Source organism: Chenopodium quinoa, unplaced genomic scaffold (genome assembly GCF_001683475.1).
Source record: "Chenopodium quinoa cultivar QQ74 unplaced genomic scaffold, ASM168347v1, whole genome shotgun sequence".
Lineage (NCBI taxonomy): Eukaryota > Viridiplantae > Streptophyta > Magnoliopsida > Caryophyllales > Amaranthaceae > Chenopodium > Chenopodium quinoa.
In genome coordinates, this window is record NW_018742738.1 from 828,366 (window position 1) to 851,939 (window position 23,574).

The 23,574-nt window shown below is 41.6% G+C and overlaps 2 protein-coding genes across 2 annotated transcripts; one reads left to right on the top strand and one right to left on the bottom strand.

Annotated features, from left to right (window-relative positions):
* Positions 1–2,340: 2,340 nt before the first annotated feature.
* LOC110723987 (inner centromere protein-like) lies at positions 2,341–4,788 on the bottom strand. The gene is made up of 5 exons (XM_021903401.1): positions 4,380–4,788; positions 3,656–3,792; positions 3,296–3,569; positions 3,089–3,219; positions 2,341–3,024 (listed from the first exon to the last, which is right to left on the bottom strand). The coding sequence occupies exons 1-5, from the start codon at positions 4,786–4,788 to the stop codon at positions 2,341–2,343; spliced, it is 1,635 nt and encodes a 544-aa protein (XP_021759093.1).
* Positions 4,789–18,574: 13,786 nt separating this feature from the next.
* Positions 18,575–20,572, top strand: LOC110723988. Its single transcript, XM_021903402.1, has 2 exons — positions 18,575–19,525; positions 19,673–20,572. Exons 1-2 carry the CDS (start codon positions 18,575–18,577, stop codon positions 20,570–20,572), a joined length of 1,851 nt encoding a protein of 616 aa, XP_021759094.1.
* Positions 20,573–23,574: the final 3,002 nt, after the last annotated feature.

Consider the following 23,574-nt stretch of genomic DNA (forward strand, 5'->3'; position numbering starts at 1 on the left):
TGAAATTAGCCCTTTGCCAGAGGAATTTGGTGCTATTTTAGGCTTCCCTGCAATAGACTTGGTAGTAATCCCTAGAGTAGATGCATATTACTATAAGGATTTTGAGCGCTTCTTTAACTTGAAAGAAAGGGATTTATCAAAAATAGTAGATGGCAATGTAGTGAACTTAAAAGAATTCGCACGCTATTATTTTGATAAACCGCTTTCTGAATCTTATCACATATATAGAAGAAGGGCGTTCTTATTCTGCATGCTTAATCAATATTGTCTTAGTAGCGGTAAAACTAATGAGGGACAATCAATTATAACCACTGTGCTAGAACAAATTGAATCAGGGAGAAATCCAATGCCATTGATAGTTGGAGAGACTATGATTAGTCTAGATGAATTGAAAAGGGACCCAAAAGCACCTCTTCGCGGTTCTCCAATTTTATTACATGTAGAAAAATAATATTTTTAATTACAGAAATCAAAAAATATATTTTTTGTATTGTAATATTAATTTATTTGAATTGGAATTTTTTTACAAATGTGGCTTGATTTGGGTATTCCTAATGGTGTATGGTGCAGAAGCTGTTCTGCCCATTGAGCACTATGAGCCGACCCTTCGAATCATGTTGTATGATGAAGAGGCGAATTGGGAGGCCATGCACCTAGCATTGGACTCACTTCCAGAGCGCAGGGGCATGCTGCCTTGCGTCATGAGATATACCGTCTGAGAATGACTCGGGCTTACAACAAAAGAGTACACAAGCGTCCTCTCAATGTGGGGGACTTTGTGCTACGGAAAATGGAGGCAGTCGGTAGGGCGAATGAACAGGGAAAGCTAACCCCAAATTGGGAAGGCCCCTACCGAATATATGAGGAAGTAAGAGACGGCACCGACCGCCTGGAAGACCCAGACGGCAGACAGCTGCCCAGAATTTGGAATGTAGACAACTTGAAAAAGTACTACTTCTAAGTACGAATGTAAGAACCTCAATTTTGTAAATCTCACGTGTTGTTAATGAGAATATGCCTTCATTTCCCAACTTGTCTTTAAGCTCTTAGTGTCGCCTGTATACAATACAGACGGCCGATACGTTTGTAGAGCGTTTGTCTCAACAGCAGACGCTCCAATCCTTCTGAAGGAACCGATTGTTTTAGAACAGTCGTTCCTACAAAATTCATCAAGTTAACACCAACACTTGACGAATATTTACGTAACCATTAAAGAAGCCTAAGGCCAGATAAAATCATGATGAGGCTCATGGCTAGATGTTAATAAACAAAAAGAGACCGAATGGTCACAGTCTGCTCCAATATGAGTATGACTGTCTGCTCCAACATGAGTCAGATAACCGGCGACGTCCATTCGAGCAAATTTGTCGAGGAGAAGCATCTCCCATTTGGGTGGCACATTGCTCTACGAATATACCAAGCGGCTCTACCAGATGCTAAGGCCGCATTCGCAGTCGTTTGTTTTAATCGAAAGTGAGATATAAAGAGACTCGAATTTTCTAACTTCTCTAGTACAGTTCAGAAATGGTCACTGTTCTCATAAGTAGAAGCTAAACGAGGCATAAAGCCGTATGCGTCTGTTATTGCTCGGGGGAAAAAAAAGGCGGAAAATTTGATTAATAAAAGAGTTAAGTCAACTACTTGGCGCTTATTGAGGCCATTGGCCGGATGACGCTTGAACCTTGCCTATGGGGCAAGACAGGCGGGCAATCATATTTAAAGAAAATTGGCTAAGTTACAAACTTGGCCAATTTATCTCAAAGAGGCCTATGGCTAGAGACGCCTGTTTTTGCTTATGGGGCAAAACAGACGGAGGTTCTCTCTTAGCAAATTTGTTAAGTTGGAAATTTGAGTTTTGTTCGAGCCAATGGCCGAATGAAGGCTTTAAGCTGCCTGTTTTAGATGGACGACTGCCGAGTGGTTTGGGGCAATCACCATAGTGATTGATTGACTTAGAAACCATGCATACCCTTTTAAGTATCAATGATTCCTAAGTCAATCAATCCAATAAACCGAAACCACTCGACATCCGTCCAGGGGCAAGAACATTCGCATGGTATACACGTTATAATACTTAGCCAAAAACATGCAATAAAAAATAAAAATTCAAACAGTTCAAAGGAAAGAATATGGATAACTTCAGCCAAATGGACGAATGATTCAAATTAAAAAAGACCAATCGTCACCAGACGATTGGTTAAGATTGTCATCTGGCAAAGCCAGAAAGATTGTCAAATTACCCGACCCCTCGGTCGGTAAAGATATAAATACTCGGCACGTAGGCCGGAAAAGAAATATACATGGCCATTCGGCCGCAGAAAAGCATAAAAGCTTAAGTGATCAGGGGAGAGCCTCTTTAGTGGCAGCCGGCCTATCGTACTTCGGCTGCTCTTCATCCTTTTTCTCTTGCTCCTCCGCCTGATCCTCCTCCTCGCCACCAGAGGACGACTCCCTAGAAGAGTCGGACCCAGAACTTTCCTCGGCCTCAGCATTCTCAGCCTCTTCAATAAGGCGAGCGTCGAATGCTTTGCTGGCTTCGTCAAATTTGGATTTCCAAATCTGATAGTCTGAGTCCGGTTGTACAGCCGCCCAAGTGTCCCGCATGATGGCTTCATAATCTCTCATCATTTTCTTAACAAGAGCCTCTCTCACTTGATCAGCCACGGACTCAAACTTGGACTTCAGCTGATGCTCCTGGTTGCTGAGGCGCTGCTCCAAGCGGCCCACCTTCTGCATGGCTCTCTCGGCCTCTTCTTTGGCATCTTGAAGAGGCTCGAGCTTCTCCTTAAGAGTTGTAATCTCTTTCTTAAGGGAAGTGATGCGCAGGCGGGCCGAGTCCAGGTCCTTCTTCACCTGCATATTGGCTTCCGCCTGCGAATACATCATATCAAGCGTCAGAAACTCATTCTGAGCAATATCAAATTGAGCTCGATCCAAGGCGGACTCGGCCCGAGCTTTGGCAACTGTTTCCTCTTTGGACTTCTCCTTGAGGGGTAGTCTAAGCCCTTGGACGCGCAGCATGGCCTGCAAAAGAGCCGAATGGTTAAACCAGGCGAAAAAAAAAAATTGCTTGATCTAAGACTCATACCTCGCAGAGGTTCCCCAAGATGCCATCCAAGTCAAGGGTGCCGACTCCTCTGACAGACGCCTTGTCGTCAGGATCAACCGCCCTCATCATGGACTTGGCCATCTGGACTACAGTCGGCCTCTGCACAGGAACTAAGAAGGAAAGAAAGTTAGAAAAATAACTCAAGTACATCTAAATGGAAGAACAATGGAGGCGAATGAATTTTACCGTCGTCCTTCTGTTCCTCCTCTCTCCCCAGGCTCCTCTTCTCTCCTGCTGAGCTGACAGCAGTGGTGGGTTGCTTAAAGCCACCCTTCGATGCCCTCTGGGCATTCGGTTTGCTGATCTCCTGTTCAGCTTCGAGAGAAGAGGCGTCTGGGCCCTTCTTGGGCCTATGAGCAATGTGCTTCCGGCCGCCCTTGCTGGATGCGCAAACATCACCCGCCCTTGTCTTTTGGACCTTAGGGTTGGATGGTTTTGAAGGAGATTTGGAAGGCGCAACCTACATCAACACAAGATAAACGCAAGTTAGAAATCATTCGGGCAAATTTAATATTGGTTAGAAATGAAAGTATAACAATTTTCTACCTTGGGGGTGCCGCCAGTTTTCTGCTCGTCCACTTTGGTGTGAGTGGTTACTTTTGCCCTGTTTAGGACATTCGACCTGTATCGAGCAGCAGATACAACCGGCTTCCTTGTGGCCGAGAGCTTTTCCATTGCTTTGTCTGCAAAAATGAACAAGTGCTAGCATCATTAAACAAGTATTGAAAAGCAAAAGTAAACTGCATATAAAACAGACGGCCGACTACCTCTCGGCATCTCAGAACTTAGCCCACAGGCGGCTAAGATTGTTCCTTCTTCAAACCACTTATACAAAGGGAGATAGCATTGAGGGGTGACCTCCTTCTCCCCCTCATCATTCGTCCACACGGACACGGTAAACAACTCCGCGTCCATGATCTCCTCCTTTGCCCGCCTGGGAACAGGCGGCAATGCGTTCCTGCCTGCTAGGACAGGTGGATCCTTATTCCACCTGTTATACTTTTGGTTCGGGCGGCTGTCAGCAGACTTGACTATGTAGAACTTAGTCCTCCAGTCTAGAATTGATGATCAGAGAGGGAAGCGGAGGCCAGCCTGGAAGGCCGCATCATAGCAGCTGAATGCTTTGTCTTGATAGCTGGCCAGGCTCGGCCAGGTTATGGTGTCGCCCTCGTTAGGGACCGACAAAGTGTAGCCATAGCCTAGGACGACCTTGCGCCTAAAATTGGCAAGGCCGGATGCCATGGCGCTTCGCCTGCCTGGCGGAACATGCTGATAGTAGGGGACTCTCTAGCAGAATCTATGTTTGATCTAGCCTCCTCTGAAGTTACGGAGGCATTCTTTGAAGAAGATGACGAGGCCGACTCGTCATCAGAGCTAGGGGACCGCCGACTGGTGGCAGCGGGGTCCTCCCCTAGACTCTCTTCCGGCGCCTGTCCAGAAGGCCCGGGTTGATATTCTTCATCTGCCTCCCCCAGGATTCCATCACTGGGAGTTCCACTAGATGTGGGCGAATGGTAATAGGTGGGGGTAGGAGGAAGATAGGAAGGGCTGTCAGGGTGTTCCGACAGCTCACTTCGAGGCACTCTTATTGAGCCGTCTGAATAAACAGTCGACCCATCCGAATGGAAGAAAACTCCATCAGAGCTACACTGCCTTGTTGTTCTTTTGATTCTGGCCATAGTGTCCTGCACAGACACGAAAACAGTCGGATTCGGAGAAGTTCGCAAAGCAAGGTCTTTGGCCAAGCATTCGGCACTGCTAGCTCTAGATTCAGCCGTCCCCGGTGACCGGCTGATCACTATCCTACGCCGTGCCGCATGCAATTGGGGAGCCATTTTTTCGAAAACAAAGAAAAAATGAAGAGTAAAAAGAAAATACAAGCGTTACCTTTAGAAGAAGGGAAAAAGACGCCTGGTTGACAAAAGAACGGTCGGACTGTTGGCCAAGTGTCGGATGCTTGAAAAACTCTTAGAGAATTTGAGATTCTTTAAGTCAAAAAAGTCCAAGATTCTCCAGAGAATCTCCAAGGTGTGAATCCAAGGGGGGGTCAAACCTCATTATTTATAGGGGGTAAAACCCTAATTTTTTCCCTCCAGTAAATTTTTGAATCTGACCACTCAGATACTGACACCTGTCACAGGAGTCACGTGCAATGCACGTGACCCCTGTGAGGGGCAAATGATTTGGGTATTTTATACCCGGCCAGGTGGCCCAATCAGAAAGCGCCACGTGTCCTCCGTATAGGTGCCATTTGGACCTATGGAATGATGACACGTGGAGGGTGGACTCTTCTGCGTCCTTCGTGGACTGAAGGTCCAGAAGAGACCATTCAGGTGGCGACACGTGTCACACAAAAAGTGCTTCAAAATCCTTTTGGGCACAGTGACACGTGTCACTTAGGCATTGGCCCTGGGATGGCGGCCTTCTATGGCCCAAATCCCGAGGCGCCGCAAAACGTCATGACTTAATTCCTAGGTCACCAAATCCTAAGAAGGCACACTTTTCAAAAGGACCCTATAAATAGGGACATTATGTCATTTATGACGAAGAGAGAATTTTTGACACGCAATACGAGACAATACGTCACTTATCTCACTTTACCTGAGCTTGGAATCCAAGCAGATAACTTTACTTCCGCACGATTTATTTCCGAACGTTTGCTGACTTAATCTTCGGAGGCGGACCCCCAACCATCCGGAGGTCCGTTTGCTTTGCAGGTACAGGCGTCCTCAGTTGAATCCAGTTTCAGTGTTGTAACTCTCCCGAGGGACAAAAACCCCGAAACATGGCTAATGGAGAGGCTAGAATTAATTAGCCCTCCGGACGATATTGAAAATTATACGCCCACTTGCTTTGTGAGAAGAAAGAAGCGCATCCCTAAAATTGGGCGCCATGGGTGGAAGAAAGTTTTTGAATCACGTGATTTTGCTATCAAGTGGGTCATCCCATGGTGGAAAATAAAAAGGATGGTTGGTGTTAACAAGCAACCTTTCTACCGTCTTCCAAGCTTGTCTCGCGTGACATATTACTATCCCTGCAGAGTAAAGAGACAATATGGCTTGCTTCAAAATATTCCTTCCGGGGATCTTAGTCCTCCCTATGAATATCCCATATCTCAAGTAGTAGATAAATTTGACACTTACTGGAGCGCTAGACCTTTATGGGAAGTGATTACCCAAAAGGTTCCCCCTTCTTTACTTAATGATGTAAAGAAGTGGTTGCTGAAGAAGTGTTCAGTTGATCAGGGTAAAACCGATGTGAAGAATCGTCTAGGTGACAGGTTGACACCGGCCAAGGAACTCTTAGGTGCAAGAATTGAGTTCAAGACACCTACAATGCCTAAGAAAAATAATGCTACTAAAAACAAGGGGAAAAGGAAAGCTACAGACAAAAAGGTTTGGGTGGAAAAGAAGCATGGGGTGCTAGCTGAAGGAGAAACAATCTATTCCAAAATTGAATGTAGGTCCTCTAAAGGATGCATACTAGCTAAAGTAATGGATGAAGAGGAGGAAACAGAAAAGAATTTGAAAAGAGCAAAGAAGGAGAAGAAAGACTAGAACATTGCTTAGCTTTAGATTTATTACATTATTAATTTTTTATTTGAAGTTAATTTATTTCAGCCTTATTTAAATTCCATTAACAATGTAATTTTGTTTTATTCATGAAATTTCAGGTTTCAATTAAATTGTTACTTTAAATTTATTTTATTAAAGCAATGAAAAACCGAAAAAAAATTAATTTTCCAAAAATCTTTCGAGCACGGAAGTCGAAAATTTTCCGAAAAAACACCGAAATTCGCCAAGATTTTATGACTGAATTGGCGTCAGTAATTGTAGATTGGCGCCAGCTATTGAGGTCTGGCACCAGGCGCCAATTCCAATGTCTGGCGCTAATGGCTTTTGGCTGGCGCCAGACTCTGTTTTGTGACGCCAGTTGCTTTTCCGACTTTTGTTGACTTTTTGTTGATTCTGGAACGCGGAGATGTCGAAAAATAAAGTGGCCGCACCCGTAATGGGTTGCCTACGTATCCTTTCCTAAGGAATCAGGCCGAACGTAGCTCTCTTGAGTGTCTTACTCAAGTAATTATGGGTAGTATTTTATAAGTTGGTCAAGATTGGTCATGTTTGAGAATTTATTGCCATCCATGTCAGTTAAATTTGCCGCACCACCTGACAGGATTGTTTTGACAATGTAGGGGCCGGACCAATTAGGTCTAAACTTTCCCCTTGGATCTAAAACATTTTTTCTTAGCGATTTTAATACCAAATCTCCTACTTTGATATTTCTTGTCTTGACCTTCTTATTAAAATGTTTATCCATACGAGTTTGATAGCACTGAGTGTGATGTAGAGCTTCTAGTCGTTTTTCGTCGAGTAGGATCAATTCTTCATATCTTACCCTAGTCCATTCGACTTCATCGAGTTTACTCTCTAGCGCAATACGTAGAGATGGTATTTCTAGTACGACAGGTTGTACGACATCCATTCCATATACCAAAGAAAATGGTGTATTTCCTGTTGACGTACGGATTGACGTGCGATAACCCCACAATGAAAAGTGAAGCTTGTCAGGCCAATCCTTATAAATTTCTGTCATTTTCTCGATGATAGTCTTTAAATTCTTATTAGCTGCCTCGACTGCTCCGTTTGCTTGAGGTCTATAAGGGGACGAATGATGATGTTGGATACCATATTTATGTAGCAATTCTTCACATTCGGCTTGAAAGTGAGTTCCATTGTCACTTATCATTTCATGTGGGACTCCATATCGACAAATGATATTCCTCTCGATAAAGAGTGCTACATGTTTTGCAGTGAGTTTAGCGTATGATTGCGCTTCAACCCACTTTGTAAAGTAATCAATTGCTACTAGAATAAATTTGTGGCCTCCTGTCCCTGGAGGAGTGATCTTGCCAATTATGTCAATTCCCCATGTAGAGAATGGCCATGGTGATGTGTAGGATTAGAGAAAAGATGGAGGAACGTGTTGTAAATTGGCATAAATTTGACACTTAGGGCATCTTTTCACATATTGATGGCAGTCCCTATTCATGGTAGTCCAATAATATCCTTCTTGCATTATTTTCTGGACTAACATTTTGCCATTTATATGAGTTCCACAGATTCCTTCGTGGACCATTCTCATTATTCTTCGTGCATCCACCTTCCCTACACGTAGGAGAGCTCGACCTTTAGGTACCCTTTTATGTAGCTCGTTGTCTATGATTACATATTGAGAAGCCAAAAGTCTCAAGGCTCGTTTTGCTCTTTTGTCAGCATGAGGAGGGTATTCTCCCTTGGTGACATAGTTGAGAATGTCTGTGTACCATGGTTCTTCTTCTTATTCTTCATCTTCGTCTTGGACTGGGTCGTCGTCTTTTATAGCCTGTATATATGCTGGTTTGTGTCTTTTTTTGATAGTTAGAGGCATTTGCTCGATATCCGTGGGAATCCTAACCATTGAGGCTAATCTTGCCTAGGCATCACCAAATTGGTTTTCTTCTCTAGGTAGATATGTGTATTCCACCTTCTCTAACTGACCGGTAAGAGTTTCCAGATAAGTTTGGTAAGGGGCTAGGCTTTTGCTCCTTACTTTCCACCTTTTAGATATTTAATTGATGATCAGAGAAGAGTCTCCGAATATCCTTAACTTCTTTACTCCCAATGCCAGAGCTGTTTCAAGGCCTACCACACATGCTTCATATTCAGCAGCATTGTTGGTAACGTCGAAATCGAGCTTTATTGAGATTGGGACATGTTCTTCCTTAGGTGATACTAGTAGCACTCCGACACCACATCCCTTTTGGTTTGAGGCTCCGTCGAAATACAAGGTCCAAGTATCATCTTCGGTTACCATCAAATCTTCATCTGGAAATTCATTGTCCTGTATTGGTGTCGAGTCTTCTAATGGAAAATCTGCCAGAATGTCTGACACCACGGATCTTTTAATAGCTTTTTGTGGCATAAACTGCACATCGAACTGGGCTAAGTTGACTATCCATCTTGAAATACGTCCATTGAGTGTTGATTTCTCGAACAAGTATTTGAGTGGATCTAATCGAGATACCACGAAAACGGTATGCACCAACATGTAATGTCTCAACTTAGTTGAGGCCCACACCAAAGCGAGGCACAATTTCTCGAGTGGTGTATAGCGTATTTCGTATTCGAGCATCTTCTTACTTAAGTAATAGATTGCATTCTCTTTGTTTTTTACCTCTTGTGCTAGCATGGCTCCCATTGTCTCCTTGGTAACCGTCAAATATAACCTAAGAGGTATTCCGGGAAGTGCTGGCGCTAATACGGGAGGATTTGCGAGATAGGCTTTGATCCGGTCAAAGGCTTTTTGACACTCATCATCCCATATTACTGGTACATTCTTCTTGAGCTTTTTGAAGATTGGTTCACATATCGTTGTTAGTTTTGATATGAACCTACTTATGTATTGCAACCGACCAACGAATCCTCGAATCTGTTTCTCGGTCTTGGGCGGTGGCATTGACATGATTGCTTTAATCTTGGTTGGATCTACCTCTATTCCTCTAGAGCTTATGACATACCCCAAGAGCTTGCCTGAGGTGACTCCAAAAGCACATTTTGATGGATTCAACCTCATATTGTATTTTCTTAACCTTTCGAAAAATTTCCTTAAGGCTACATGATGGCCTGGACGGTCCTTTGATTTCACAATCATGTCATCGACATATACTTCAACTTCTTTGTGCATCATGTCATGAAGCAAGGCAGTTGTTGCACATTGGTAAGTAGCACCTGCGTTTTTCAACCCAAATGGCATTACCGTGTAACAGTAAGTGCCCCATGGTGTGATGAAAGTTGTCTTCTCCATGTCTTCTTCCGCCATGAGAATCTGATTGTACCCTGCGTATCCGTCCATGAATGAGAGAAGCGCGTGATTTGTTGTGTTGTCTACCAGAATATCGATGTGTGGCAAAGGGAAGTCATCCTTTGGACTTGCCTTATTTAGATCTCGATAGTCGACACACATCCTTACCCTTCCGTCTTTCTTTGGAACTGGGACAACGTTGGCGACCCATTCGGGGTATTTGGATACCTTGATAAAACCTGCAGTTATTTGTTTTTGAACTTCTTCTTTTATTTTAAGTGCTACGTCGGGTTTCATTCGACGCAACTTTTGTTTTACAGGTTTCATTCCTGGTATTAATGGTATAGTGTGTTGAGCCATTTCTCTGTTAATGCCTGGCATATCTTCATATGACCAAGAAAATACATCGATAAATTCTTTAAGCAAGTTAATTAAATCGGTTCTTTCTTGTTTATTCAATGTTAGTCCGATTTTAACTTCTCTTTTATGAGTTGAATCATTTGAGATGTCAACTGTTTCAGTCTCTTCAATTACTGGTGTTTTCTTTTCAAGTGTTTCCATTGCTTTAATAATTTCTTTATCTTTTTCATCGTTAGCTAAGCAATATTCGTCATCTTGGGTTAGGGAAGAACACGAGAAGTAAGAAGAATGAGCGATATTATTATACTCTGAGATCATTACATCAAAGAGTGATATGTCCTCGGGGACTGGATCACTAACTATCCTAGGAGAAGAAATTGGAAGGGGAGGCGTTATAGCTAAAGACTTAGAAGATTCTATGGGGAAAGACTCTGACTCAGACTCTGACTCTGACTCCGACGATTCTTCAAACATCGGCCCTTGCCCTGTCGTGATCGATATCTTCCTTCCACTCGGAGTAGTCACCTTGATAGTCTTGCACCGCCCTTGCAGCGATCCTTCGGCTGGAGTAATTAGCTTTGAAGGGTCGAAGTTTTCGCTTTGTAGGACCGTTTGAATGAGTGAAGAGTTGTCTTTCTCATAAACTGACTCATCCTTTTCTCGCCCAAACAGTAATCCCATGACGTTAAAGTCAAAGCATGGGGGTGCTTTCTCCTTATGGACGGGAATGGGGATTTCATCAGTGAAGTAGCAATCCAAGAAAATCTCGAATCCTGGTTGTCGTATGCCATTTACAACAAATGGTTCGGGAAATTCATGGCATGGATAGTCCTCTCCTTCTTTTATAAACTGACCATTAACCGTAAGAGGGTACTGATCCATTGGAATAGCTTTCTTTTGAATACGAGCGTCCCTACGTGCTTTCAATTTATCTTGGGCTTGCTTGAAATCTTTCCGAGTTGGTTCGAAACCAAGTCCGAAAGTATCTAGTTTAGGGAGGCCAGGTGACTCTATCGATTTTTCTATTCCCTTCTTCTTTCCTAAGGTCATCCCAGGGAAGTGTCCTTGTTTCTTCAGCATAGTGTTGATAATCATGTTGGAATGGAGGTCGTGGCAAAGAGATGTCCTTTCATCCTCTTGGATTAAGGAGACTTCTTCGTTAAAGCCCCATAGGTCTTCATCATCTTCATCGTGCTCTACGTTAATGATTGGATTCTCTATTGATTTGATCCTCATTGGCGAAGCATTAATAGTGATGGGATTCCTCCAACTATGGCTTTTACTTGTTGGTGGAGAGATGAAGGGAAAACCTTTAGGTCATGGAGCCAAGGGCGTCCTAACAACAGATTGAATGAGGCTTTGATGTCTACCACTTGAAAAGTAGTAGCGTGTTCTATTGCTCCTGCCGTCACATTTAGGGTTATTTTACCAAGAGCTTGACGTCGAGTATTATCGTAAGCTCTTATTCCTTGTGTGGACGGAGTTAAATCCTCATCCTTTATGCCAAGCATCCTTGCAGTCCTAAGTGGACAGACATTGATAGCCGATCCATTGTCTACAAGAGTCATGGGGACATTCATCCTTTTGCAGAATACCGTAAGGTTTAACGCCTTATAGTGCTTGTCACCTTCCGGGGGTAAATCTTTATCAGAGAAATTGATTAGATTAATCGGACTAGGGAGGTCACTCGTGAGGAAGTTAGCTAGTTCCTCAGGAGTGGTGTCAGAATCTATCCCGATTTTATCCAAAGCATTCATCACAGCCAACCTATGTTCTCGAGATGTCGCCAGAAGCTTCCATACATTCATCTCAACTTTTGTTTTCTTGAATTGTTTAACGATGTCATTGTCTTCGATGATAGGTATGGGAACTTGTTGTGTAGTAGGCATAGGTTGTGTTAAAACGAGAGGTTGTATTCTCCCCGATCTTGTGAGGACGTCTATTGATGAATCTTCATCAACCCAAATGTCGTCTGTGGTGTATGATATAGAAGGTGAAGGTCCTAATATGTCTTTTAGATAGACGTCTTCTTCATCACTGTCCCATACTCCATTAACATTTATGTCCTCTTCTTGTTGAATTTGGACTAGTTCCTTTCTATCAATCATTTTCTGCACCAAATCCTTGAACTTGAGGCAGTTTTCTAGGGTATGTCCTCCTGACTGATGGTATTGACAGTAATATCTATCTGTCCTTTTTAATGATTCAAATGGTCTCGGTTCGAGAAGTTTGACCTTGCCATTCTCGGAGAGCATTTCAAACATTTGTGTATACGGGATCCCAATTGGAGTATAAACTTTATTGCTCTTCTTGGGTCTTTCGGTGACTTGTAAGGGAAAGTGTTTTGCCTCATAAGTCGTTTTTACTGGTGTGAATTCTCTCTTAGGTTCTTCATCATATTCCTTGTGAAGTTCATTCAAAATTTTGAGAGTTTCATGTAACAGTTGCGATGTCTCCCTCAGATACAGTGTGAGTATTCGTATCTCTACCTCATTTGCTGGTTCTGGAAGATTATCTTCGACATCGAAAAAGGTCTCTTCTTCTTCCTCTTCGACGTTGGTTGCTTTGACAGGCTTAATGAGTGATGAGGGGTCAACTTCGCTTTCTTCATCGGAGATAGCCAATGTGTGAGCTAGAGGTGCATTGTCAATACTCGGTTTCTTACTGGCAGGGGGCAACGACAGCTTGTTACTGTCAATTAGGTCTTGAATATCTTCCTAAAGCTTCCAACAGCTTTCAGTAGAATGGCCCCTACCTTGATGATATTTGCAATGTGCATTGGGGTTCCAATTAGGCGACCTCTTCTCGACTGGTGGATCTCCAAATGGTCCAATGGGAGTTATAAGACCTTTTGCATTTAGCCGATCAAACGCGGTGTCATAACTCATGCCAATAGGAGTGAAGTTTCTCCTAAAGGGTTTCTTTTGTCCTTGATTGTTCATGGCGAGGACTTCTCCTAGATTAAAGGTGCTAACATTATTTGAGTGGGCGGTTTTGGAAGAAGAAGGATTATCGTTCTTCTTTCCTTTCCAGCCACTGTTGGAGTTATTGTTGGCAGCTTTAGATTTAGCTAAGTCATCTTCAATATTAATCCCAATATCATAAACAGCCTTAAAGGTATGAAGGTTATTTTGATATTTAAGATGTTTTGAATATTTTTCTTGGAGATTTTTAATGAACAATCTCACGGACTCTTTTTCACTTGGTACCTCAATCATTTTAGCTGAGGTTTCTCTCCACTTGTTAAAGAAAGATGTGAAGCCTTCATTCTCCTTCTGTTTGAGGATTTCAAGTTCTCTATGGTCAGTTTCGACTTGAACGTTACACTTGTACCTATCGACGAAAGCGTTTGCTATGGATTCTCAGGTAGAGGTCTTTTCTTTTTCAAGAGAAAAGAACCATTGTTGGCGAACAGTCTCGAGAGATAGCGAGAACAGAGAAAGGAAAACTTTCTTATCGATACCCTTGATGCTCATTATTGTTTCAAACGCTCTTAGATGGAAGTATGGGTTGTCGATTGACCTAAACTTTGGGATGTCGTTGGCACTGAACTTCTGCGGAAGAAGATCCTTATCCAACGAGACCCCTTGGGATGTGAGTTCTTGAAACTTGTAGTCGCTGGACAACTTGCTTAGGCTTTCTTGCATGAGGTCCATTTGTTGTTGCTTCGCGGGATCCTCGATCTTAAGTGCGAGAAGATTCAGTGTCTCAGTTCCAGTAGCCAGTTGGTTCTTGAGATCGTTAACTTATTCCTGAGTTTCCATTATGACTCTTGCTTTCCTCTTGCGAGCTATAGGTTTGTCGAAAAGTTGGACTTGTACGAAGAGGTTATCTTTAATTAATCGTCCTTCCTTTCTTGACCACGCGCTGTAAATTAAGCCAGTTTGCGTTTTAATTACTTGACTCGAATCAATATGACTTTATGGTTTTTATTTTTTATTTTAAAAAAAAGGGTACGTAAAAAAAGGGTATGCAAAAAGTATGCATATTTTTAGGGAGCAATAATGTACATGTGTTTGGGGAACTTAAGTATTATTATTTATTGGAGGATTAATATCCGACTTACCCCCCTAAAAAAAATGACGAAAAATAACGCGCGCACACAAGACTCCCTTAATCATGGTCAAGACATGTGTATTGGTGTGTGTATTGAGTGTAAGTGACATGCTTGGACTCTTGTGTAAGACCATGGGACTTAGTGCCTAAACTCGAATATTGATTCAATTAAGCATTATTGCCAGCAAAATTAACCGAATTAAACAGGAAACTGATTAATTAGACATTAGGTGATGACTCGACAAATAATCCGAACTGTCGGCCAAGCGACAGGACTGGCGTCACAATATGGTGATTGGCGCCAGACTTTTTAGTAAACGTCTGGCGCTACACACCATAAAGTGGCGCTACAGCTCAGATTTTGGCACCAATATTGGAGCCTCGGTCTGGGACTGTTTTCGATATTTTTAGTCAACTGGGGTATGCCTAAAGTCGTACTAGGTCAATTCCGATTAAAAGAAGAAAAAACTTTATTGACTCGAATTAATTAATTAATTGATAAGGCAAAGTTCTTTAAGTCATTAATTATAATCTCAACACAAATCAACAAACGGTTAAGAGGAGCATAGGATATATATGCACAACAAATAATGCACAATTAGTCAAGTAGGCACAATATGATGCAATGAGTTCGCAACCTAACCATGGCTCTAGTTCTCTAAAGTTCGAGATATGGTTTAGTCAAATAGGGTCCATGGTTAATTGTCCAGATGCACCGCGTAGAAGCCTAACCGTGAAGGGTTAACGCGTGTGGATAGAACACCGCGAGTTTTTAGAAAAAACTCACTTCCATGGTTTGGTAAATTCAACCTCTCAGATGTACCCTTTGTTGCCAGGAGCGTTCAATCGGGTAGATAGAGCATGAATTCCCAGAGGGTTATGTCCATATGTAGAACACATGGGTTTCAGAAAAATGAGAAACAATTCAATCAGGAAGTAGGATCGAGCAAAAAATACGAAAAACCGGTCGAAATTAGAACGCATATTTCTGGCTCGGTATTGGGGGAAATTGGCGCCAGCAAACAGAGACTGGTGCAAACTTTTAACTGTAGCGCCTGTCGCCAATACTGGCGTCTAGCGGTACGGCAATAAGTGTGGCGCCAAGCTCTGGCCCCTGACTCTACTTCCCACATGCCTCAGCAGCTTTCTATGCTCAATAAAATCATCCAGTTTCGCGCGGTGTTATTTCAGTCCTAGTTGTGAAAGACATTTCTCAAATTTCCTACGGGTAAAATCCTATGTTTTTTACTCATTACGGATGTTCTTTCCAATGAGAACCTTTTTATGCATATGACAATAATGTTAATCAAAATTACGCACATGAAGTACTTAGAACTTTTCGAGTCTCATCCACTCATTCTAAATCATTGCTGAAACAAATTCAGGAATTAAAATAGAAATCCTCCCCAGTGCAGTCGCCAAAAAACTGTAGGGAATAGTTTCATGCCTTTAAAATCCCACTAGTTTGAACCCCACTGTGATCATACACTAAAGTACGGTGGCGTCCAACAGGGAAGAAGATAGAGCAAAAGAGTCGCCAACAAGTTTTTAAGGAACTTGTAAACCGTTCATAGGATGAAGGTTACACCCCTTAACGATCCAAGAGATCGTCAACTCCATAAGGTCATGAACCAAATAAGGGTTCAGGGATGATGGTACAAATCCAACCTAAAAGAGATTGACCTGCCCTAAAAATAGGCCTCTACTTTATTCTGATCGTATTCATGTGCGCTTTCTGACTAACATACAATCAACAGGATTAACCCTAAACCTGTTTAATCTATGTTGGCTGAATTTAATGCACAAATAAACTATTATTGGCGATCACTTGAATTATAATCATATTAACCCTAAACAAGATTATTAATTATCTTATTAAGCGTGATTACGAGTACTAATTCTCTTTAAACATGCATAAAAGGTGATCAAGCAATAACAATATAAAAAAATATGTATCAAGCAACATAATAAATAATCAACATCATTAATAATAATAATATAAATCATAATAATCATATTAAAGCATAGCAAGATCCTAGGCATGATACTAACAAGATTAATAACAAACCCTATGATAAGCCTTCTTATCATGGGTTGAGAGAAGCATTTTAGGGTGTGTTTTGATGCTTTATATGTACTTTTGTTAGCTTTTGTGAGTTTTGGGCTGTGATCTCACTTATGTGCAAAAGGCGGGATTTATGAGTATAAGTGAGTGAGTGAGCTCGGGAACCAATGAAGAGTTATGTAAGAAGGATGGACCTTGGCTCGTGATTTGAGAGTTGTGATGGAGCATGGAAGAGCAAGGAAGAAAGCTTGAGGAAAAGGTGAAGCAAAGCAAGAAGAAGAAGCAAGGAAAGAAGGCAAAAACAGCGGGTATACCAGAGTGAGGGGCTGCTAGAGCAGCTGCCAGCGGGTCCAGAGCAGCTGGCAGCGGCTTTGGCAGAAATTCGGGCTGTTTTGGTTAATTTTCAGCAATTTGGCTTTGTTTTGGCTCGTGTTTTGGATATTATTTTATTATTATTATTGTGTTATGTTATTAAAATATAGAAACATATAAATAGCTTAGTTTTAATTAAGTTTTAAGTTAGAAAAGGAGAATTAAGTTTTGAGAAAAAAAAGCTTTCTAGGGTTTTCTTGGAATTTTCAGAATTCTTTGTTTTGGAATTAGAATCCATGGAAGCTTAATCTTCCGGATTCTTGGTTAAAGATTGAAGCTTTTAGCTACGAATTGTGAGATCTTTCTTCTCTTAATATCTATTGAATATATATTGTTCCTTGAATTAATTTCATGATTTGCTTTAATCAATTGCTAGGTTAGAATTATTGGATTCGCTTGCATCTAATTAATCTTTCCAAAGTAGCAACTTTAGGTTATTGATGCATGCTTTTGGTTGATAACTTGAAGAGGGAATAATATTATTGAAGAAATTAGACCGCTTGTGTTAATTTATTCAATCCTTGTTGATTTCTCCGTTTATTTTCTTCTTGTGGATAATTTAGAGCGCTTGTCTTGAATTGTGCATTGGAAAGGGTTAGAAAGGAGCGCTTTGCTATTTCTAACTATTTATAGAACTTAGAATCTAGGAATTCTACAACAAGGTGTTCAATAGAGCTTGATTGAGGAGACTTCTATGATCAATTTGTATGTTCATTAGTGGATTTCGCATAACCAAGACCGTTCTTCTCATTGATTACCTATTCATTACGTTCGTTGTTCTTACTTAGTTCATTTATCATCATTGCTCGTGAAAACCCCCCTCGTTACTTAGGTTACTACCGTCGTAGAGTATTTCCACTTAGGTTTCCAGTTATTAGTCCCTTTTTCCCTGTGGATTCGAACTCGACTTCCCTAACTACGTTTTATTTGCAGTTAGCTTAGTTGTGATATTTTAGGTTGCATACGACTGAGGCACATCAAATTTTGGCGCCGTTGCCGGGGAATTAAGGCGTTACTTTTTAATTGTTTATCTTAGTAGAATTTATTTTAGGACTGTTCTTAGCTATCTTTCTTTGTTTGTTCGCTAGGGTATGATAAGTACCCGTTCTGCTAACAAAGAAGTTTTGCAGTTTGATCCAGAAATTGAAAGGAATATTTCCAGGTTGCGAAAAGAGGCAAGAACAACCCCCACTGAATCAACATACTCCTTCAATATTCAAGAAGAAGAGGAGATGGCTGACAATCGAACTCTAAGGGAACTCACAGCTCCTAACTTGAACCAACAGCCGTTGTGCATTGCATATCAGCACGTGGAGGAAGGTACTAATGTTGAGATCAAATCCGGTCTAATTCATCTATTGCCGGCTATCCATGGCATGAAAGGCGAAGATCCGAATAAACATCTGGCAGAATTTCATGTGGTTTGCACTAGCATGAAACCGATTGGGATGACTGATGAACAAATTCAGTTTAGAGCATTTCCTTTTTCTCTCAAAGATGCAGCAAAGGATTGGTTTTACTATCTTCCCCCAGGTAGCATAACAACTTGGGCAGATTTAAAGAAGTGTTTCCTTGAGAAGTACTACCCAGCCACTATTTCTGCAAGCCTTAAGAAAGCTATCAGCAATGTGGATCAGAAGGAAGATGAATCCTTGTATGAGTATTGGGAGAGATTTAAGAGATTGTGTGCTAGTTGTCCTTACCATGGGTATTCCGATCAAGACCTCATCCTATACTTCTATGGAGGTCTAACTGATGATGACTTGAGGATGGTGAATGCAGCAAGTGGTGGAGGGCTAGTGAATAAGACTCCAGGAGATGCAACTAGGTTGATTGCAGAGCTAGCAGAAAATTCTAGGCAATTCAGTCAGAGAACTCCCACGCGCCGGGTGAATTTAGCAAATTCGAATACAACTGAGTTAGAGAGTCAAGTAGCTGATTTGACTTCTATGATGCGTGAGTTCATGGTGAACTCAAGGAATCCACAGCAACTGAATGCTTGTGGTTTATGCACCTCCATGGGACATCCCACTGATGCATGTCCTCAATTACAAGAGGAGCAGAATGAGCAGGCCAACGCCTTAGGTTTTCAAGGGCAAGGTCCGCAGAGAAGATATGATCCCTTTTCAAATACCTACAACCCAGGATGGAGAGATCATCCAAATTTGAGATATGGGAATTCCCAAGGAAACCAACAACATCAGCATGCTCAAGGTCAACAACAGTTTCAGCAATATAGGGCACCGTTCCTAACACCTCAAGGCCAAAGCTCTAATTCAGGTAATATGTCAACTGAAGAAATGATTAGATCACTAACTTCTAATGTTTCTACCATGCAGCAGAATATGATGCAGTTTCAACAAGAAACCAGATCAAGTATTCAAAACCTGGAGAATCAAGTCAGTCAAATCTCAAGTGCAGTAAGCCGACTTGAAGCTAAGGACTCTGGAAAGCTTCCATCCCAAACGGAGCTGAACCCTAAGCAACAAGTTAATGCAATAACATTGAGAAGTGGCAAAAAGTTGCAAGAAACTGTAGTTGCACCTAAGAAGGCTATAGACTTGATTGGAGTTGAGGAGGAGGAAGTAGAACAAGAAACTAAGGCGAATCCGCCAACCTTTACCTCTTATGAGCCTGTGCCACCTTTCCCAGAAGCCTTGCAAGATACTCGAAGGTATGAGAAAGACAAGGATATTTATGAGACTTTCAGCAAATGTGAGGTAAATATGCCCCTCTTGAATGTGATTAAAAGTGTTCCTCGTTTTGCTAAGTTTATGAAGGAACTGTGTACGATCAAGAGAAAGCACAGGTTGGGAGGAAAAGAAAAAGTGAAGGTGAGTGCTCATGTTTCTGCAGTTTTCCAAAAGAAACTCCCAGAAAAATGTGGTGATCCTGGTATGTTTACTATTCCTGTTACAATAGGAGACACCACATTACACCGAGCCATGTTGGACCTAGGTGCATCAATCAATGTCATTCCCTACTCCCTGTTTAAATCTTTAGAACTTGGGCCTTTGCATGAAACTGGGGTAGTAATTCAGTTAGCTGATAGGTCCAATGTATATCCTAAGGGGGTAGTAGAAGATGTACTTGTTAAGGTTGATGGATTGATCTTTCCTGCTGACTTTTACGTCCTTGACATGGAACATGACAAACAAGCAGCCCCCATCCTGTTAGGAAGACCTTTCTTAAAGACTGCTAAGACAAAAATCGATGTGTCTACCGGTTCTTTGACTATGGAGGTTGATGGGAAAGCAATTGTGTATAACATTTATGATACCATAAGGTATCCTGTTGATACTCATTCTTTATATTCTATAAATGTTGTCGATCCAATATTGCATGATGTTTCTAACATTGATCATGGGGATGAGCTCCTCACACCTATTACTAATGTTGTGTCTGGTGATTGCTTGGATTCTTCTATACCTACTAATGTGCAGGTGAAGGTGGCGGAATTGAATGAACAGTCCAAGCTTCCACCTATACCACTAGGGGCAACACCCACCCCGTCATCATTTCCGGGCAAGAAATTATCCCAGGTATACCACAAAGCAAAGAATAAGGTGTGGCATGACAAGATGAGCTCCCGTTGGAAGGGTCCAATTCAAGTTGACAAGGTCTATCCGCATGGAGCGGTAGAAATTCGGAGTTTAGAGACCAACAACATGTTCAAAGTGAATGGAAAAAGGCTCAAACCATACTACGAAGGGTTCAAGGTCGAGAATTTGGAGAACATCGATCTCTACGAGCCATCAATTGATTAACGAAGTTTCATGAGTTGTGTCGAGCCAACGACGTAAAACAAAGGCGCTAATCGGGAGGCAACCAGAAAACTCTTCCCCGTTTTCATTTATTTTAGTTTTTATTGTTTTTTTTTTGATGTACCAAGTGCTTTTGGTGGATTTATGTAGGAGGATGCTTTGGGAGTACGTATTGTGAGCAAAAACAGAGCAAAACAGGTAAAAACAGGCTTTGGGAGGCAGCCCCTGCAGGAGCCGCTGGTAGCGGGCTGGCAGCTGCTCTGTAGCCGCTACCAGCGGCTCTCCAAGCAGCCAAAAAATCCCAAAGTTCTGCCCCAGCCGCTGGCAGCGGGTCTGGTGCCGCTGCCAGCGGGTGTCCTTCAGGAAAAAAAAAAGAAAAAAAAAAGAAAAAAAAAAAATTTTTTTTTTTTGCAGCAGCCGCTGCCAGCGGGCCCCAAGCCGCTACCAGCGGCATTCCCTGCATACCTGAATTTTTGCCCTTTTAAACCCCTTTTTCTTCAATCCTACAGTCCAATTCATTCTAGTCTTTATCCAAAACCCCAATTAATCACTTCCCTCTATCCCTTAGCAAGTATTCTTTATCCAAAACAACCCATTTGCCCCATTTTCAATCCAAAATTCAGAAATTTAAAAACCCCTCGTCTAACCTCTTTTCCCTCAATTTCAAGTCCAATTAAACCTTAACATTGTTTCAATTTCTAAATTCTAAACTTGAAATTTGAGGAATTGTGTGAACCTTGGTGTTTGGAGGTTTGGTGGGTTGCTCATTGTATTTTGAAAGAGGAGGTGAGATTTGTGCAATTCGTTCTTGTGCAATGGGAAGACATAACAAGTGAAGGCAACCTCTTCACCTACAAGGGTTGCAAGGGGGTAGACAACAAGGGGATACTTCAAGGGAGGGTGTATCACCCTCTTTTCCCCAAGCAAATGACTTCATGGGCATTCGTCTAACTACGAAAGAAAAGACTACATGGGTTCAACTTCAACAGCCCAAAAGAATGGTGCAATGCACAAAAGTCGTCGATTTGGAGGCATTGCAAGTGGTTGGTTTGGAGGAAGTGATGGAGCACGAGCGCACCTACTTATGTGAGGTATAGATGAATTCCTTTCCACTTTGACTAAGGGATGTCAAGAATTTCTTTCAATTTTAACAATAAGAACTATGTCATGCCTTATGCGGTAATTAGAAATGCGTTTGGTTGGAATAATCTTCCCATGGGCAACACTTGGGGTCCCCATAGTTCATTTTTCTTCTCAAGAGTTTTGAAATCCTTGATAATGCCGAATCTTCCAACTTCGGGAATCCTTCCCATTAAGGTGGTACTTATTTCTTCCCTTTCCCTTACTTTTGTTTTTATTGTTGTTGTTCTTGCATTGAGGACAATGTCTCATTCAAGTAGGGGGGGGGGAAGCAATTCTTGCATATTTTTGAAATTTGTATAGTTATCCTAATTTAATGGTTTTGTATAGCTATTTCAATTATGTTTCAATGAAAAAAAAGAAAAAAAAAAACAAAGAAGAAAAATTGAAAAAAAAAGAGAAAAGAAAAAGAAAAAGAAGCCCTCTAAGTCGAAAACCTGAAAAGGCGGCTTAGGCAAAAATGGGGGCCCGGTTAGGTTGAAAACCCGAAAGGGCGACCTAAGCAAAAAAGTGGCTAATGAGCGGGTGAGGTAGTGAGATTTGGAAAAAGATGAGAGGCTAGGATGAAAACCCGAAAGGGCTCCTAGGCAAAATGAGAGAAAAAAGAGAGAAATGTTCATGAATTTGATTATTCAAGGAAATTTCGCATCTATTTGCCGGAGTCGGTGTCATAAGGGGAGGAGATATAAGGAGGTGTCGGGGTAGGTTTCATCTTGGTGATTTTGGGAGATAGTTGAGATTTTGGGGGAATTTGTTGATCATCTTAGGAATTTGAGAGCATGAGTTGTTTGTTTTCACTCTTGAATGTGGAAGTGTTTTTATGAAATTTTTGGTTAAGTTGAGTTTTTGTTTGCCCAATTTTATCAAAAATTTCATTTCTTTAGGCGGTTGAGAATATTCATACTCATGGCTATGCGTTTATCGTTCCAAGTTGATTTTGGGGATGAATTGATAAATAAGAAAAAAGGGAGATTCAAAGTGTGAAGTATGGGGGAGTGTGATTGTGATTGGTTGATAAGTACTAGGATGTTTTGTTGAGTTTGAGTGCGTAGAGCTAGTTTGATTCCACCATCTTCTGTTTTGAACCTTAGTGAGGAGGATGTGTTTTATTCTCTAAGTTTACTCGAGGGCGAGTAAAGGTTCAAGCATGGGGGAATTTGATAAGCCTTCTTATCATGGGTTGAGAGAAGCATTTTAGGGTGTGTTTTGATGCTTTATATGTACTTTTGTTAGCTTTTGTGAGTTTTGGGCTGTGATCTCACTTATGTGCAAAAGGCGGGATTTATGAGTATAAGTGAGTGAGTGAGCTCGGGAACCAATGAAGAGTTATGTAAGAAGGATGGACCTTGGCTCGTGATTTGAGAGTTGTGATGGAGCATGGAAGAGCAAGGAAGAAAGCTTGAGGAAAAGGTGAAGCAAAGCAAGAAGAAGAAGCAAGGAAAGAAGGCAAAAACAGCGGGTATACCAGAGTGAGGGGCTGCCAGAGCAGCTGCCAGCGGGTCCAGAGCAGCTGGCAGCGGCCCTGGCAGAAATTCGGGCTGTTTTGGTTAATTTTCAGCAATTTGGCTTTGTTTTGGCTCGTGTTTTGGATATTATTTTATTATTATTATTGTGTTATGTTATTAAAATATAGAAACATATAAATAGCTTAGTTTTAATTAAGTTTTAAGTTAGAAAAGGAGAATTAAGTTTTGAGAAAAAAAAGCTTTCTAGGGTTTTCTTGGAATTTTCAGAATTCTTTGTTTTGGAATTAGAATCCATGGAAGCTTAATCTTCCGGATTCTTGGTTAAAGATTGAAGCTTTTAGCAACGAATTGTGAGATCTTTCTTCTCTTAATATCTATTGAATATATATTGTTCCTTGA

What these genes read in the sequence shown, in the direction of transcription:
- LOC110723988 (XM_021903402.1), top strand. Translation starts at nt 18,575, where the DNA reads ATGGTGAATGCAGCAAGTGGTGGAGGGCTAGTGAATAAGACTCCAGGA. An exon ending in AGACTTTCAGCAAATGTGAG is followed by an intron (nt 19,526 to 19,672) that starts GTAAATATGCCC and finishes GTTTTCCAAAAG; the next exon opens with AAACTCCCAGAAAAATGTGG.
- LOC110723987 (XM_021903401.1), bottom strand. Translation starts at nt 4,788, where the DNA reads ATGGCCAGAATCAAAAGAACAACAAGGCAGTGTAGCTCTGATGGAGTT. An exon ending in TAGAGAGTCCCCTACTATCA is followed by an intron (nt 3,793 to 4,379) that starts GCATGTTCCGCC and finishes TCATTTTTGCAG; the next exon opens with ACAAAGCAATGGAAAAGCTC. An exon ending in TCTTGGGGAACCTCTGCGAG is followed by an intron (nt 3,025 to 3,088) that starts GTATGAGTCTTA and finishes GCTCTTTTGCAG; the next exon opens with GCCATGCTGCGCGTCCAAGG.